The 17,523-nt window shown below is 27.6% G+C and overlaps 1 protein-coding gene across 1 annotated transcript; it reads left to right on the top strand.

The window, feature by feature from the left end:
- The first annotated feature begins 40 nt into the window (after positions 1-40).
- On the top strand, positions 41-16,830 carry LOC124819225 (uncharacterized). Its single transcript, XM_065817045.1, has 3 exons — positions 41-263; positions 13,300-13,382; positions 16,522-16,830. The coding sequence occupies exons 1-3, from the start codon at positions 133-135 to the stop codon at positions 16,806-16,808; spliced, it is 501 nt and encodes a 166-aa protein (XP_065673117.1). The 5' UTR covers positions 41-132; the 3' UTR covers positions 16,809-16,830.
- Positions 16,831-17,523: the final 693 nt, after the last annotated feature.

The raw sequence follows: 17,523 nt of genomic DNA, 5'->3' as shown, positions 1-17,523 counted from the left end.
GACATAAAGCAAATGTTCAAATAAAGTAGTAATAAGATAAACAACAAAATTATTTATTTGTTATACTTAATCAATTTGTACATAGTTATTAATCTCTGATCTTAACTGACAAAAACTTAATTTGTCGAGTTCATGGATTCGAATAAAGCCAAAGCGCACCTTGGGAATAATGGCATTATTATAATAGCCGGAGGAATTAGCGCCGGTGTTTCCTTGGTTATGGTAATCATTGTAGTTGTTTTGATGTATAGAAGATATAAAAGGTTTGTTATGTTTAGATTTAACTTGTAGTTACGCAAATAAAAAATAGCTGTACGTAACTTTTGAGGCTTAAAACATAGTGTAATGCCTGTTGTTAGTTATAATAATTATACTAACAATAGATGTGTCCTTTAACTAACACTAAATGTACCGTGTAATTAATTAAAAATTTCTTTTATTACATTAACCTATAATGTAGTTATCAGGTGTTTAAAATGATCTAGCGTTACAAACTATATTTTACTTTAATATTAGTAAAAATTAAAAGTTAAAAAACGTGCCAAGAAAACTATTTAAATTTTTTAATAGAAATTTTAAATTTTAGATTTTTGCACAAAAAAGTTAAATGAGAAAATATATTTTTCTTTCGGAATAAAAATATACCTACAGATATCTGCAAGATGCTTAGAAGGCTTGCGTAAATGGAATGGTACAGATTTTAGTATAACTACTTCGAATAATTAATATCGAGTTAATATAACTATGACTAATTAGGTTAAAAGAATCGGATTTCCAAGGGGTTGTAATTAATGCCTTAAAAATGTTTTTATTTTTCTATACAAAGTAGTAACCAAGATTTGTAATAATGTAACAATTTTGGTGATTAGGAATGACACTGATTTTTTTTAAAGATATTTAGGTAAAACTATTTTTATTTCAGGTTTATAAACCACTCTTTTTTGTAGTTACGAGAAAGAAGTCGTGGAAAACGAATTGAAAATCAAATTTATTTAAATTGATTTTGAGTCATTTTTAAAATAGTAAAACGTTCAAAAAAAGAGCAGGTTCTAGAATTTACATTGCTTATTCTTTAGAGCAACAAAATATATTTCAATGAAACTTAAAATCTAGGAACGAATTATGATATTTAATATAAAGCAATTATTATTTTTTAATTATTTTTCCTCAACCATAGATCAATCATGTTTGAAATACATTTATTACTCATTTATTCATTCCTATCTGAATTATGCAAACATTGCCTGGTGCAGCACCAATAAGTCAAAGACAAAAAAGCTATTTAGCAAACAAAAACATGCAATTAGATTATTATCAAATGCACACCGCTTCTCACATTCTGGACCATTGTTCTACAATCTAGAAATATCAAACTTGTACCAAATAAATGTATATCATCTGGTTTGGTTTTGGTTTTCTTGAATGATTTATTAAAACTTTACTTTAATGAATAACTTTGAAATTTGAATATATATAGCATTGCATGACCGTAAGTTAATCTTCATGTTATTGAGAAAAAACTACTTCCTTAACTTGTATTAAAAACAACTTTGAAAGACTTTAACTATTTTGCATTTTATATTAACTTCTTTGAAACATTTTTCTTTTTTCTCTCATTTTTAATTTTTAATTTTAGTTACAATGTATTTATATAAATGTCTGGAAAAAACAAGGGACTTGGTGATAAGACAAATCTGTCTTCTTTTTATCCTTGCCATTTTTATATATATTATAAAACACGGAACTTGTAAATATTTGTACGGCTAAATAAACGGAGAAAAAAAAAAAAAACCAGGAGATACTAGAGGCGTTTTTAAGAGTACTTTTGTTTCAATTTTCATAACACCTGGTGTGTGTTTAAATCAAAATTGTTGTCTAACAGGTCTCAGTAAATATAATTGCCAGGTAGTTTGTTCAAACAGTTTGTTAGAATATTGATTTATATAATAAATGCAATCTAATATAGAAAATGCTAACCGAAGCACATTTTTTAAAATAAGTTTGCAAAGTGCAAGGCTTACTTCCGAAAATAAGAGATAGATATTTTTCTGTTATGCTATTAAAGACAAAAAATGCCTTTTTTTTTTTTGAACAAAAGAACTTATTTTTTTGGATAAATATAGTTCATTAGTTGAAGAGGTAATAAAAGAAATTGTAAACTTTAGGTTGATAAAATAATTTGTAAACTTTGGGTTCATTTAAAACATAAATTTTTATACGATTAAAATTTGTGGAAGCTGCAAGACAAACTTTTTAAACAGAAAGGTACAGCTATTTTTTAATAGTTGATAATTATTTGTTGAATGGTTGTCATCAAGTTTATTTTATATAAAATTGGGAAGAATGAAACAAGAAGATGGCAACTGCTCCAGTGATATCATTGAGCCGGAACGACGTTCCGGTACTTATATATATATATATATATATATATATATATATATATATATATATATATATATATATATATATATATATATATATATATATATATATATATATATATGTTTTGTTAGATGAGATCTTGGTAAAAAAAAGTGAAAGATGCCTTAGACAGAAAATCGGAGATTTCTGTTCGAACTTTAGCGAATAAATTTAGGACAAGTGCTTCCACTATACAAAGAAAGAAGAGAAATTGAGGCCATAAATGTTACAAAACGAAAAAAGTTTACGTCGTGAAGAAAAGTAAGAAAATGTCGCAAATCGTTGTTTAAAGCTGCTCTATAAAAATTTATGTGCCAAAAAATCTTGTTTAGTTTTTAACGATGAAACTTATTGTGCTGCATATTTCCGAACTCTTCCAGGACACATATTATTCAACAATTAATCGCAAAAAACTGAATTCCGATTATAAATGCATTGAAATGCAAAATTTCGCTAAAAAAATTCTTAGTTTGGCAAGCAATTTATGAATGTGGTTAAAGAAGCTCTTGCTTTGTGACTGCGGGAACAGTTAACACCAAAATATACATAAAAGAATGCCTCAAGAAACGTCTTTTGCTGTTTTTAAGAACACACACGGGTAACCCGTTATTTTGGCCTGATTTAGCATCATGTCACTACTTTGGAACAACTTTAAACTGGCTTAGAGAACATAAAGCAGATTTCGTTGAAAAAGCACTGTAATCCACCAAATTGTCCCGAACTACGTCCTATTGAAAGATATTGAGCTCTTGTCAAAAGAAAACTAAGGTTCAATGTAAAAGAAGCCAAAGACATATATAGCCAAATATATATATATATATATATATATATATATATATATATATATATATATATATAAATATATAATATATATATTTATATATATATATATATATATATTATATATATGTATATATTATATATATTTATATTATATATATATATATATATATTATATATATATATATATATTATATATATATATATTATATATATATATATTATATATATATATATATATTAGGTATATATATATATATGTATTTATATACATATATATATATATACATATATATATATATATATATATATATATATATATATATATATATATATTAGGTATATATATATATATGTATTTATATACATATATATATATACATATATATATATATATATATATATATACATATATATATATATTTATATATATGTGTGTATATATATACATATATACATATATATATATATATATATATATATATTTATATATATATATGTATATATATATATATATATTTATATATATATTCTTGTCAAAGAATATATATATATATATGTATATATATATATATATATATATATATATATATATATATATATATATATATATATATATATATATATATATATATATATATATATATATATATATATATATATATTCTTGTCAAAGTTTATTGAAAAAAATGTTTTTTTTATATTTTTCCTATAAAAATATAGATAAAATGTATTGAAATAGATTTTTTTTATATTTTCAATTCTATAAATTAAAGTTTACCATGATCTGTGACCTAAAACCCATCAACATTATCCTTGGATTACCTGTAAATAATTTGTTTTATAATTTAATTTTTCTAAACCACTTATTTACATTCATCAATTCAATATTTATATCTCCATATAGCTGAATAATTTCATTATTGGACATAAATATTTTAGTATCATCAGCATACATAATTGAATTTAACTTTGCAGATACATTACAGAAATTGTCCATATAAATTAGAAATAGGAGAGGGCTGAGAGTTGAAGCTTGTGGAACTCCACTCAAAATATTTAATGTACCAGAATCTGGATTGACTAAATACTGTTTTTGGTTAGTAAGGTAACTTTAAATCTAACTAAAACTTTAGTTCGTTACACCATAGTAATTTAACTTTTCTAAAAGTATGAAGTGATCTACTGTGTCAAATGCTTTGGACAGATCTATAAAAATCCAAGTGTGAACTACTTCTTATCAAACCCGTTGGTTATTTCGTTAACTAATTCAATAATTGCATGCTCAGTTGAAGTATTTTTATGGAAACCAAACTGTTTGGGGTAAAGTTTGTTTTTTACAGAATGGCTATAAATTATGTTATACATAACGTGTTCAAATATTTTTGAGACAACAAATAATACGGATATAGGCCTATAATTTGAGATATCGGAACTATTGTTGCCTTTATAATTTGGAGAAGTTTTAGCTACTTTTAATATATCAGCAAATATTCCTTCATTTATTGAAAGCTAAAGAATATAAAACAAAGGTGATGTTTTTTTTGTTTGAAACTACTATATTAGTTGATTTTCCATCAAAAACCCGGAGGTTTATTTGTTATTAAATATGAAAAAGCGTCCTTAATTTCTTTTACCATTAATTCGCTATCAAATAATAAATTATTAATAGATGAACTTAAATAGATTTTAAATGAATCAATTTAGGCCCGTACCGTGGGGGGAGGGGGAGAGGGGTCGTTGGGTGCGATCGACCCCTTTTTTTATGCAAAGTGCCTTTTTTAATTTGACGCCAAAAATTATTTCTAGACTCTTCTCGATGTTAAAATATTTAACCAAATTTTTTATGACAATAATTTCATTTTTATGAATCATTCTCATGAAACAATTTTTACTTCATTGTTTCACAAACGTAGGGCGTCATTACAAGTCATTGCATTGTGAAATCTTCTGTAACTGATAAATGAAAAATAGTCTCTCCAGAGTTTATATTGTAATTACAATTCTCTACTAATACTAATTCACTTTTAAAAGCAAACGATAGAGTTAACATGCCTAACCAAATTAGGAAACGAGCAGCTGATAGAAAAGAGCTTCAAAATGCTGCAAAAAAATGCAAATCGTTAGCTGGATATTTTAAGTAAAAAAGTTGTTTCGATCTTCTTTTTATAATAATTAGTTTGATTGGTTTGATATTAACTAGATATAGATATTAACTTGATATAGATATTAACTAGATATAGATATTAACTAAATATAGATATAGATATTAACTAAACGTTAAATTTTTTTATGATAGTGCTTTTGTTATTACTTGTTTTTTATTGTAATGTTTACACAAGTTTTTTTAATTTTGGTGTAGTTTAAGATCTGAAAGTTTATTATTAAATATTAGTAGAAGAAAAAGAGGAAGTCATTAAAGATGATAATAATGTTAACAAAAACTTATCATGCTAGACCAAACAAATTTAAAAGAATGTGGTTTTAAATAAGAAGAAAAACGATATGATATTGACGGACTCTTGCGCGGAAATCAAGAAATAGCACCACATGAAATATACAAAATGTTTACGAATAACTTAAAACAGAAGATACATTCTTAATTTCCCAAAACATTAAAACATGGTTGCAAACGCGCTTGTAAAGAAGAATATTTACAAAATGGATTTGTCTACAGCAAAAGCGAAGACGCAGCTTACTGCATATACTAAACTTTATTTCTATAGCAGGATAAAAAAAATCTTTGGGAGCTTTTGTTAACTGTGGATATAAGGAATCGCACAATGTTCTAGAGAAACAAAAACTACATATAGGCAATAGATACCATAAAGAAGCTATCAAACAAGCTAATTGCATTTGTTGCCGGTTTGAAGATCCAAGACAAACCATTCCATTACAAAGCGATAGCACTTTAAAAACCGACAGCAAATGTACCCGTACATTGTTGAAACATTAGGTAGAATAATGCATTTGATGGGGAAACAAGGACTTTTCGTGGAACTTATGAAAAGTGTATGGAAAATTCAAACCAAAAAGGTAATCCTGGAAACTTTCTTGCCGTTGTGCAAGAAATAGCTCACCATAACGCTGAACTTAATGCACATATACAAACACCATTTCGCAAAGATGTCAGCTACCTTGGCCCCAAGAGTCAAAATGAATTAATTGATAAAATTGGAAAGAAATGTATACAAGAGCGGCTAACTAATGAAATCAAAGCTGAAAACTACCATTCAATTTCAGCAGACGAGGTAACAACTGCAAACCAACAAATTCTATCAGTATGTATGAGATACGTAAACGGAGAAAAATAAATTAGAGAAGTTTTTCTTGACTTTTTGAAACTTGAAAGGATAACAGGCAAACATATTGGGAAAAGCTTGATGAAATTTTATAGCGAAAGTGGAATTGATCTTAGTTCTTGTAGAGGCCAGTGTTACGGTGGCGCACCAAACATGCAATCTGTAAAAAAAGGTGTTGCCAGTTATATTTAATAAGAATCACCAAAAGTAATACATTGTAGTTCATATAATTTGAATTTATCAATTGCTGCAACATCAAAAATGGTATTTTTGATGTTGCAGCAATAACATTTTGGAGGTATACAGAAATATATCCATTTATTTCAATACCTCTCCGAAAAGAGAGAGCTTGCTGGAGTATGTTGCAGAGATTCGTTGTAAATCAACTGAAAGAAAAAAAATTTTGATTGGAATGTGCAAAACAAGGTGGTCAGAAAGAGATGCCGCATATGAACACTTTTATTTAGCTATTCCATTTATGGCAGAGGCGTTAGAGATTACTTAGGAATACACTCTAATATAGAACAGATCAATATAGAGTTTAGTATGGATTGGGACGCACAAGGAAAAAGAGAGGCTAACTCACTCCTTAATGCACTCACTAAGTTCGAATTCATAATTGGTATTATAATTTTGTACCGCTTACTTCCCCCGTTATCGTATATAACAGAGAGGTTACAAGGGCGCACAACTGATATTGTGTATGCATACAGTAACATTCAAGAAACAATTGACAATTTGGACCATCTACGGAAAAAAGTTGAAAAAGAAATTTACGCAATTTACCTACAAGCTACTCGTATGGCAAGTAAATTATTTGTAAATTATAACCAACAATTCCCAGAATCACTGCGAAACAGGCCTACAGAAATAACGTACCATCATAGAGTCCCCATGAATATTATAAGCGGGCCTTGATTATACCTTTTCTCGACACCATCATTTCAGAAATCAAAATACGATTCCAAAAGACAAATTGCATTGCTGTTAAGGTTTTATGCTTGGTTCCTTCGATAATTTGCAGTGAGGAGATAACTGCGCTCCATGAGTTAGTTGAAATGTATAAAAGTGATCTTTCAAACTCAGAAGCTGTAGATCAAGAGTTCATGTTTTGGAAAAGAAAATGTTATTAAACCTAAAGATAGGCCTAATACTTTAGCTAAAACCATTAAAATTGGCGATAAAAATCAATATCCTAGTCTCTTTGAGCTTTTAAAGATCGTATGTACACTACCCGTAACGTCCACAGAATGCGAACGCAGCTTTTCATCAATGCGAAGATTAAGAACATGGTTGAGAGCCAGTATGACTGCAGATAGACTTGGTTTAATAGCCATCACGAATATCCACTTCAATGAAATTGTTGATTGAAAACAAGTCTCAAAATTATTTTTTACTTTACATCCTAAAAAATTGTATGAAAAAAGTTTAGTTTTTGAATAAAAATTTAAACCATTTATCAAAGTATTATTAATCTTTGTATCGATACCATTTTCTAACAAGGAGCTTGCTTATACGCCTATGCAGTAAAAAAATAGAAAAAATATTCGGAGATCAATAAATTCGTATATGTAAACGTTTTTTAGAAAAAAAATATAGCTATGTTTCACGAAAATTTTATTAAGTAAATTTAGTAAGATATTTGTTTGGTGTTTTAAAACTGCCTTTTTTTTTCAAAAACGACCTAAAAAATTTCACGGTACGGCCCTGAATTGGAGGTACTACTAGCTAAATTTAGACCAACGTTAGTAAAGTAATTGTTAAACTCTTTTGAGATTTGCTTAGGGCAGTGAATATTACCATCATTAATAGTAATATTGAAAGGAAGTGATGAACTACTTTTGTTAAGGCCCTTTATATTATTAATTACATTCCATAGTTTTGTTATATCAGATATACATTCATTTATTTTTTTACTATAAAGTTGTTTTTTTGCGTATTTAAGTAAGCGTTAAAGAAAGTATTTATAGTTTTTGTATTTTTTTTCGTTTTCAATACCACTATTTTTGAGAAGTTTATTATAGAGTTTTTTTTTTTTTTTTGGGTATTCTACCAGAGCTCTGTTAACATTTCTAACCTTTGGATGAACAAAACTCTGCAGAATTTTTTCATCCAAGGGTTAGCAATTGTTTTCTTTTTCATTATTTCATATGGAAATGTTTCATTATATATTGGGAAACTTGTTGTACCTTTGACCACTTTTTGCTTTAAGGCATTTTTTGCGTAGTCTGTTGAGTAAATTTAAACCATTCAAACTATATAATATTCTCTCATATTTTGCCCAAAAATTATACTTAGGACTTTATTTTCATTCGATCAAGAAGTATTTTTTTCCCGCGTTTAAAAAAAAGAAGTCTGTTGGTCAAAAGTACAACACCAACAACTATACCAACAACTTCTATAACTTCTGCTACATAAAGTCTTGAGTATTTCTTTCCGTCCAACTTGACAATTAAAAAATTTCCAGAAACAATTTCACTTTCATTTTCAGGTATATTTACTCCAAAATCAATTTCATCAAAGCTTTCATTATTTAAACAAGGGTCAGACTGACTAAAAAGAATCTGTTTTGCCATTTTTTTCTTTTGCTTTAAGAAGACTTTTTAAATTGTTGGTTATTAGATTTTGAATCTAGAATAAATTTAATTTCAGGTGTGTCAGTTAATATACGTGACTCTCCCTTTTGTTGGGGCTTAATGATAAGACTAAACTTGTCTTCTTCTAGCCCCGGTCATGTAATTATTTTTTTATAAGTTACGACTGTAAATTTTTTTTGTATCGGCAAAAAAAGTGTAAAAAAAGTGTAAAGAAAAAAAGAAGTATTTGTTTTTCTTAATTTGGCTTTAGGATGAGGTCGTATTATCTCAGGTGAAACAATAAATGATTTTGATGGTAAACTCACAGTAGGGATTTTCCCAAAAAACAATAGATGATGTTGATGGCAAACTGGATGGAGCAATTTTAACATCAATACTTTCATTAGAAATGCAAGCTTCAGTACTTTCTATTGGCCTATCAGTAACATTTGTAACTAAAAAGTCGATATCAGTAAAAATATTTTCATTAAATGAATTAAATCCAGTACATTTAAAACTGTTTATAATATTATTTGGTATAAAAGCATGCGGATAAGGTTGACCAACAAGGATATATCATATATTGTAACTGGTTTACCAGCACTGCCTGGTGATATGATCCAGTTATTCATGGCATTGCTATAAAAATTTTTAAATGGTCCAAAAACACCACGATCGAGAGGTTGCATTTTATGGGTTGTGTGAGGATGAAATGTCATTAAAACTATGCTCAATTTTTTTGCTAACTCAATAACAGAAATGTTTATATGACTCTCGTGATTATTCATTAATAAAAGAACAGGTTTTTCAATTGATGGTCGCACATTACTATTAAAATGTTCAAGAAATTGCACAAAAATGACTTCATTTGACCATACAGACTTATTAGTTGCTGCTACACTTCCAGGAGGACAATTATTTAACATGTAGTCTTTGAATTTAGCACATGGAAATACAAGTAATAGTGGGATGCTATTTCCAGTAGCATTAATAGCTGCAATCATTGTTACATTATTGCCTCGTTCAACACTAGTCATGCTCCCTATTTTTTTTTTATCTTTTGGAGCTAGAACTTTTGGTGGTACGTGGACTGTGGTAATTCCTGTTTCATCACAATTCCAAATATTTGATGGGTCAAAATGATAACGCTCTAAAACATTTTTGTAATTTTTATATACAATTCTTACAGTTTCTCTATTGAATGCAGAAGATCTACCAAGACTTGTAGGTTGTGGTTTACGAAGAGATATCTTGTTATTATATCTTTTGCGAAAATCTTGCAGCCATTGTTCACCTGCACATTTATTTTTTATCCATAAAGTTTCAATTTTTTTATGGTTTGCTAAAGCATGCTCATTTGCAAAGGACCTTGTCTGCTTTAATGTAAGTCCATAATGCATAATTCCAGCATCTGCCAAGTAGTTTACCAAAATTAATTCTTCTTCTGTTGAGAATATTTTTTTTAGTTTGGTATGTGAATATAAATATTCGTAACTACCAGATTTTTTAAACTGCTTCAACTGATATATCAAAGTTGATTTTTTAATTTTGCAATGTCTTGCAGCTTCACTTTAACTCATTTCTTGTTGAAGCACAAAATTCACTGCATTAAGCATATCCGTTTCGGAAATCTTTTTGCGAAAAACACTAACCTTGCTCCTTGGCATTTTAAAACTAAAATATATTAACAGAATTAATTAACTATTTTTATACATTTAATTCCCTATAGCTGTGCAGAAATTAGGTAATAAAATGAACTAGACAATAATATTGATTCAGCTGTCCAACTAACTAAATTAAAAAAAATTGTAGTAGTGGCCCAAGAATAAATAGTGAACTGCATTAAAATTTAATGGAGTTATTTCATTACCATAATACTAGAAACAATTTTACATTAAAAAGCAATAAAGCACACACGCACAGTGGGACAAAATCGATTTTTTTGTGCCAAAATTATTTTCATAGTTTCTATTATTAGAATAGCTATATTTATATATAAAATGATAAATAAAGTAATAAACATGTAATTATATTTAAATATATATTTCCTCTAATGAACATGTCTTCACCATTATGGCAAACTTTCACCGTGCAAAGTCAACATTGATTTTTTGGTATTTTGGCACACTCTGATTTACTGTGCTTTGGTCACTCTACTCTGTCGGTTTACTATTATTATTTAAAAAAAACGTGAAGTGCCATTTGAAATAATAATCCATGACAACTTTTCTTACCGTAAAACATCATACTTGGGATAGATGGTATCGATCCACAAGTAATCATAAGTTTTGGCTCTTAAAAAGTAAATATTTGTGTTAATCTTAATCTGATTTTAAAACTGTGATAAATTGTTGTTTGATTCATCTACGACATTATAAACATTACCCAACATAATTTTTTTGTTTGAATGATTATGTCTGACCATAAATGAAGATTAAGACGATAATTGTTAAAGAAACCCATCTCGTGTACCTTTCACCAGAAAAGGACGTTGTACCTTTGACCGACTAGAATAGAGGAAAAGTATAGTTAAAAAAACATTGAATATTAATTTAAGTGTTATTTTATGCGGTTATTTACACGTTTACTTGACAGCTGTTCCAAAGCGCATTTTTTATTTATCAACTTTTTTACGCTACTATTGTTTTAAATTAACTTAATTGACTTTCATTTTAAAATATATTATTTTAATTAACAATGCTTTTTTCGCTCAAACTTTTAAAAACAATTTAACGTAAGTGTAATCATTAGTTTTTATGCATCGAAAACAGACATTTTTTGATATTTTTTTTTGCTACTAACCTTTACTATTAGGTATCAGATAAACTATCCTCCAATATCCTCCAAACATTTGATTATATAAACCTTATACTAAATGTATGAAAATTGCCATCCATCATAAATATTTTGCTACTTTTTGCAGTAAAAAAAGTTATAACAAAAGATTGGTTTTGAACTTGGTCAGTTGATGAGAAATACTGAAAATGTAAAAAAGATGTTTTGTACACAAAGAATACCAACAAAATCTTTCATTACTGTTATAATATGTAAGTTCTGTAAATATAAATATAAAAAAAGTTATTTTATCACAAAAAAATGCATTGAAAAGTAATACTTTTGATGTTTACACTGATATAAGTTGTCTTTTCCATTAAAAATATTTCGTATTTTTTAACCAAAATTTAATTTTTTTTAATATTTGTTTTCATATTATATAATTACATGTTTATTACTTTATTTATGCATTTTATATATAGTTATTCTAATAATAAAAACTATGAAAATAATTTTGGCACAAAAAAATCGATTTTGTCCCTTTGTGCAAAGGTACAACGTGGTCAAAGGTACAACAGGTTCCCCTATTTAAAAACTTATTTAAAAAGGTATTACATGCTTCATTAGTATTATGAAATTCATTGACTTTTTCCTATTTCTCTTCATATAGTTTTTGCGAGAAGTTATTAGTATTTAACAATGAAAGGTTGCATGTTTATAAGTATTAATGTTTGGAGGAGTAGTCGAAGTTATTTTAAGGTTATTAGTTTTAATTTATTATTACCTTAATATTAATCTATTAATACCTTTATAAAAAAAAATTATTCTGTAACATATTATAATATTCTGTAACATATTATAATATAAAATTCTTTGTTATTTGCGAATTTTTTTTTTTTAGTTTTATTTGCAATGGCGGAGCTTTATTTTGCATTCAAGTTTTTCCTCGGAAAAACTGCAAATTTTTTTTCGCTGACGTTAAATAAAATGATAATATATTGCAAAAATAGAAACAAAAACCCCTAAATTAACTATAAAAATAGTCTTTTACATTTAAAGTAACGATATGGTTTAAGGTTAAACATATTACATATTTAGAGAATCAATCAATTTTTGAAGCCGGAGTTCTTAGGTATAATGGCGGCAAGGACTTAGGTATAAAGGCGGGAAGTTCCAAGTCATTAAATCTCATGAATTTTTTTTCTTTTTGCAGATCATAAGTCAATCAATATGTTTAGAGCTTCTGGTTACCAGAATCTAAGAAAAATAAAGATATAAAGCTGGAGTCCTTTTGGGACTCCGCATCCCTGGAAATTAGTTTCCTAAAACCCACTACTTAGTTTCAAACTTCTTACTTTTTTTTATTTTTGCTTCAAATGAAAACATTTATCTAGAAGCAATTGTTGTATTATTTATAAAATTGCAAAAACAATACGTTTTTTAAGAGACAACATTGAAAAGAGTGAAGTTCCTGATAAAGATTTTGAAAAAAAAGAAGCTGATATAAAAGGAACTGACGACACTTTGCGTAAGTTAAATTTTCATTTTATCTGATTTAAAAAAGACAGTGGCGTGTAGGATCATTTACAACTTTGCGCCCTCTTTTTAAGGTAGTACCATGCACACTATAACATTTGATACAACCTGGGTAAATTATATTCTAGAATATAATTATAATATCTTAAATTTTTTTTGTAATTTTAATAATAATTTTAATACACTTGGTTTAGCCTTTAAATGTAGGTCGGTATGGCTTTATATTTGTTTAAATGAATTAACTTCAAAGCCTAATTTCCGGGATATAAGACAAAACTTTGAAATTAATTTATTCACGCAAATTCAATGGTATACCAACCAACATTCAAAGTTAGGTGGTAATATTCAAAATTGGAAAGAAAATCAAAGGTGTTTTAATTGTGTTCTCGAATATAATTTACCAAGCATATGCCAAATATAAAGGTGTGTAACATATATATATATATATATATATATATATATATATACATATATATATATATATATATATGTATATTTATATATATATATATATATATATATATATATATATATATATATATATATATATATATATATATATATATATATATATATATATATATATATATATATATATATATATATATATATATATAGAACCCTTAGATGTTGTCCGAAAGTTTTTTCGATATTTTGTTGACAAAAAGTAAAAATTAAAATGCAAGACCGGAATTTTTTTTTTTTAATAATGATAGACTGCCTGCCCCAACCAAACCCTCAGTCGATGTAGCAGCACTCCCTTGCGGGTCAGGCTATTTGTCAGTCGATGTAGCAGCACTCCCTTGCGAGTCAGGCTATTTGTCAGTCGATGTAGCAGCACTCCCTTGCGAGTCAGGCTATTTGTCAGTCGATGTAGCAGCACTCCCTTGCGAGTCAGGCTATAAGATAGTCGATGTAGCAACACTCCGCGCATGATTTACAGTAAAAAAAATAAAAATAAAAACATTTTATTAAAAAAAATAAAAATAAAAACATTTTATTAAAAAAAATAAAAATAAAAACATTGTTTATATTGTTAAAAACATTCAAAATGTTATAAAAACATTCAGAATGTTTTTAAAAACATTCTGGTCAATTAAATTTGCGTTTTTGTGGTTTTTTTAAAAAACGATTAATTTGTAATTAAATTAATGGTTTTTACTTTCGTCCAACACGGAAATGTTGGACGAAAGTCAAAAGTAATTAAAAGTGACGTATGTGTTGGCGTAAGAATCACTTTTTTCCTTCCGCTCTTCCTAAAGCCAACAAACTATAGAACTATATATATATATATATATATATATATATATATATATATATATATATATATATATATATATATATATGTACTACTCACCATAATATTTGGCATGTTTGGTAAATTATATTCTAGAACACAATTAAAGCACCTTTGATTTTCTTTGTAATTTTAAATATTAACTCCTAACTTTGAATGTTGGTATATCAAATATTATGGTGTGTAGTATATATATATATATATATATATATATATATATATATATATATATATATATATATATATATATATATATATATACTGGAGAAACTATCTTAATATTTCTAAGAGTGCTCAATACAGCGTGTTATGTAATAAGCAGAGCAAATATTATAGTGAAAACAAATTAGTTAGTAAGACTCAGTTAAATGTAACAGAGCTTCCAAATATTTGAAAGCGCTACCGCTACCTTCCGCATTTTTGGGAACCAAAAACCTGCTACTACTCTTCCGCTACTTTAATCTACTAGTGCGGCTTTATCAAAAGCTTCATTGCTCGAAGATATATAACTGATGCAATCAGACATCATTCTCGGTATCGATTTAAAGATGTTTGGTGGATGATTGTAATTGATGTTAAAAAACTATCACCTGCCTTTTTATAAGTTTGTAAAGAGTTCTCTGAAAAGTTAAATATGATGTCAATAAAATTTATAGTTTTTAAATTTGGTCAAACAGTAATGTTAATTTTGGTTTAATTTGGTCTAACCGTAATGCTTTGTCTTAGAAAATTTTTATTAGATTTTTTTTTTTTTTTTTTTCAATTGATTAATTAAATTTTTATTGAACTTTTCCAATTTCCGGGACCACTGGTATTATAGAAGCAGCAAAGACCATTATCTCTATATAGACCTGAAGTATTAAGTCCATATTCTCTGGCAACAGTAGATTAGATAAAGAGACCAACTAGTTTGCATAATTCGGCTCCGTTGAAACTACGAATAGTTACATCTGCTGATTTTTTAAACCACATGTTATTTCCTGAAAAAAGATATCCTGGTTTGGTAAATAACTTTTTAGTGGGTTAATGATTTTTCATTAATTTTGTTGAATTTTTTGCATTCCTTTAGGAATCTTGAAGAATTTTTTCGAAATTGAACGGTAAAAGTTGTCAAAATTGTATTGAATGAAAGTACATTTATTTTTTTCAGGTATGAATTTGAATCATTTTAGGTTGTCATTTGTACTACTCCTTTGGTGTACGTGGGCAGTACCTCAATGCTAATAAGAAAACCTAAAGTAACCTGTACTCCAAAAAGTAAGTAAAGTTTTATTAGATAATATCAATCGTAAAGTGGGTCCTCACTTTACGATTGATATTATCTAATAAAACTTTACTTACTTTTTGGAGTACAGGTTAAGTTAGGTTTTCTTATTAGCATTGAGATATGTTGGAGAAATTATCCATGTGATTTTTTTGGTAAAGAATGCTATGATCATGGCTAGACGCTCTAGTCTACCATCTATGTACAAACCTTTTGCTATGATTTTAGCACCTGTGTGCTATGATTTTAGCACCTGTGTGTACACATAATTGAACAATGTTTTTTGTAGTATAAAGCTTAGGGTACAAAGGTTGGTATAAGTAATACAGGTTTTTTTTTATTTATTGGCAAAGACAAAGACATTACTTTAGAATTTTATTTTTGCTATATCAACGTATGCTATAACAGTGCATCATAATAATTTAGTATAATTTACCTACTAGCAAATAAACCGAGTAATTGCATTAATATATATTCTTAAATTGTATTAGCTTTATTATTATTTTTTTTTGTGTGCGATTTGTTTAAACGGAGTTTAATATACATTTAAACAATACATTTTGTAATTAGAACCATCTCAGAAACGTTCCTCGTCTCTCAGAAGAAACTTAAGTAACAGATGTACAAAGACACTTGATGAAGCAATCCTGAATTGTTCCTCCTTACAAGGAAAATCAACATTCAAACTAAGAAAAAACTCTAATTCATACGATGACAACTGTTGCGACAATCCAAGACTTAAAGAAGAACATTGTACCGTTACCGATCGAACAATTTCACTAGACGCAATGGGAGAAATTTCAATAATCGATAAACGAGAAATTTCACTAATAAAGAAAAGCTCATCATTAAATTGAAATATATATATATACTAGTCAACTACTTTTGTACATAAATAAATAATTTTTTTTAGTACCTAAAGAGGCGGAGTTAGACTTTCAGAGAGAGGCGGTGTCCCATTCATATTAAGAAACCTAAATGTTGTTAAGATAAAACCCATATAATGTTTATTCATCTGGAAAAAAACATTTAAAGGAGTGCGAGTTTTTTCCCTGACAAGTTGTGATGCAGGCGTAAGCAATAAAATATTTACAACGTTTAGTTATCATTTATCTACGGCCTTCTTAAACTATGGGTCGTGACCCCAAATAGGGTCGTGTAGTAAAATTCTGGGATCGCGAGACATATGGCTTTAAAAATTAAATTTTGAATTGAAAGAATGTAAAATGATTTTTCACTTTTTTAGAATTATCTCCTTTTTTATATCTTTGCAAGCTAATGCATTACTCAAAAACATTAAGATTTTACAAAAGCCTTCAGCATAGATTTAAATGCTTAAAAGCAATCATAAAACATTTTTTTTTTGTTTTGTTTTATTTAAGAAAGAAGAAGTGTTTTTGTTTAAAAATAATTTTTTTTTCAGCAATGAGGTTGTCCATAATTTACGTCACGCAGTTTTTGACATTTTTGACCACTTCCCCCCTCCTCCCCCTCGTAACGCATCGTAACACTTAATTGACCCCCTCCTTTTTTTTCATAATTTTCTGAGCTTCTTTGAGTTAATTAATTAGT

This window comes from Hydra vulgaris, chromosome 14, assembly GCF_038396675.1.
Source record: "Hydra vulgaris chromosome 14, alternate assembly HydraT2T_AEP".
Taxonomy (NCBI): Eukaryota; Metazoa; Cnidaria; class Hydrozoa; order Anthoathecata; family Hydridae; genus Hydra; species Hydra vulgaris.
This window is presented reverse-complemented; position numbering and strand designations above follow the sequence as displayed.

Coding starts and splice junctions, on each gene's coding strand:
- LOC124819225 (XM_065817045.1), top strand. CDS start 133: ATGGATTCGAATAAAGCCAAAGCGCACCTTGGGAATAATGGCATTATT. Junction 264..13,299: donor ATGTATAGAAGATATAAAAG/GTTTGTTATGTT, acceptor ACGTTTTTTAAG/AGACAACATTGAAAAGAGTG. Junction 13,383..16,521: donor AGGAACTGACGACACTTTGC/GTAAGTTAAATT, acceptor TTTTGTAATTAG/AACCATCTCAGAAACGTTCC.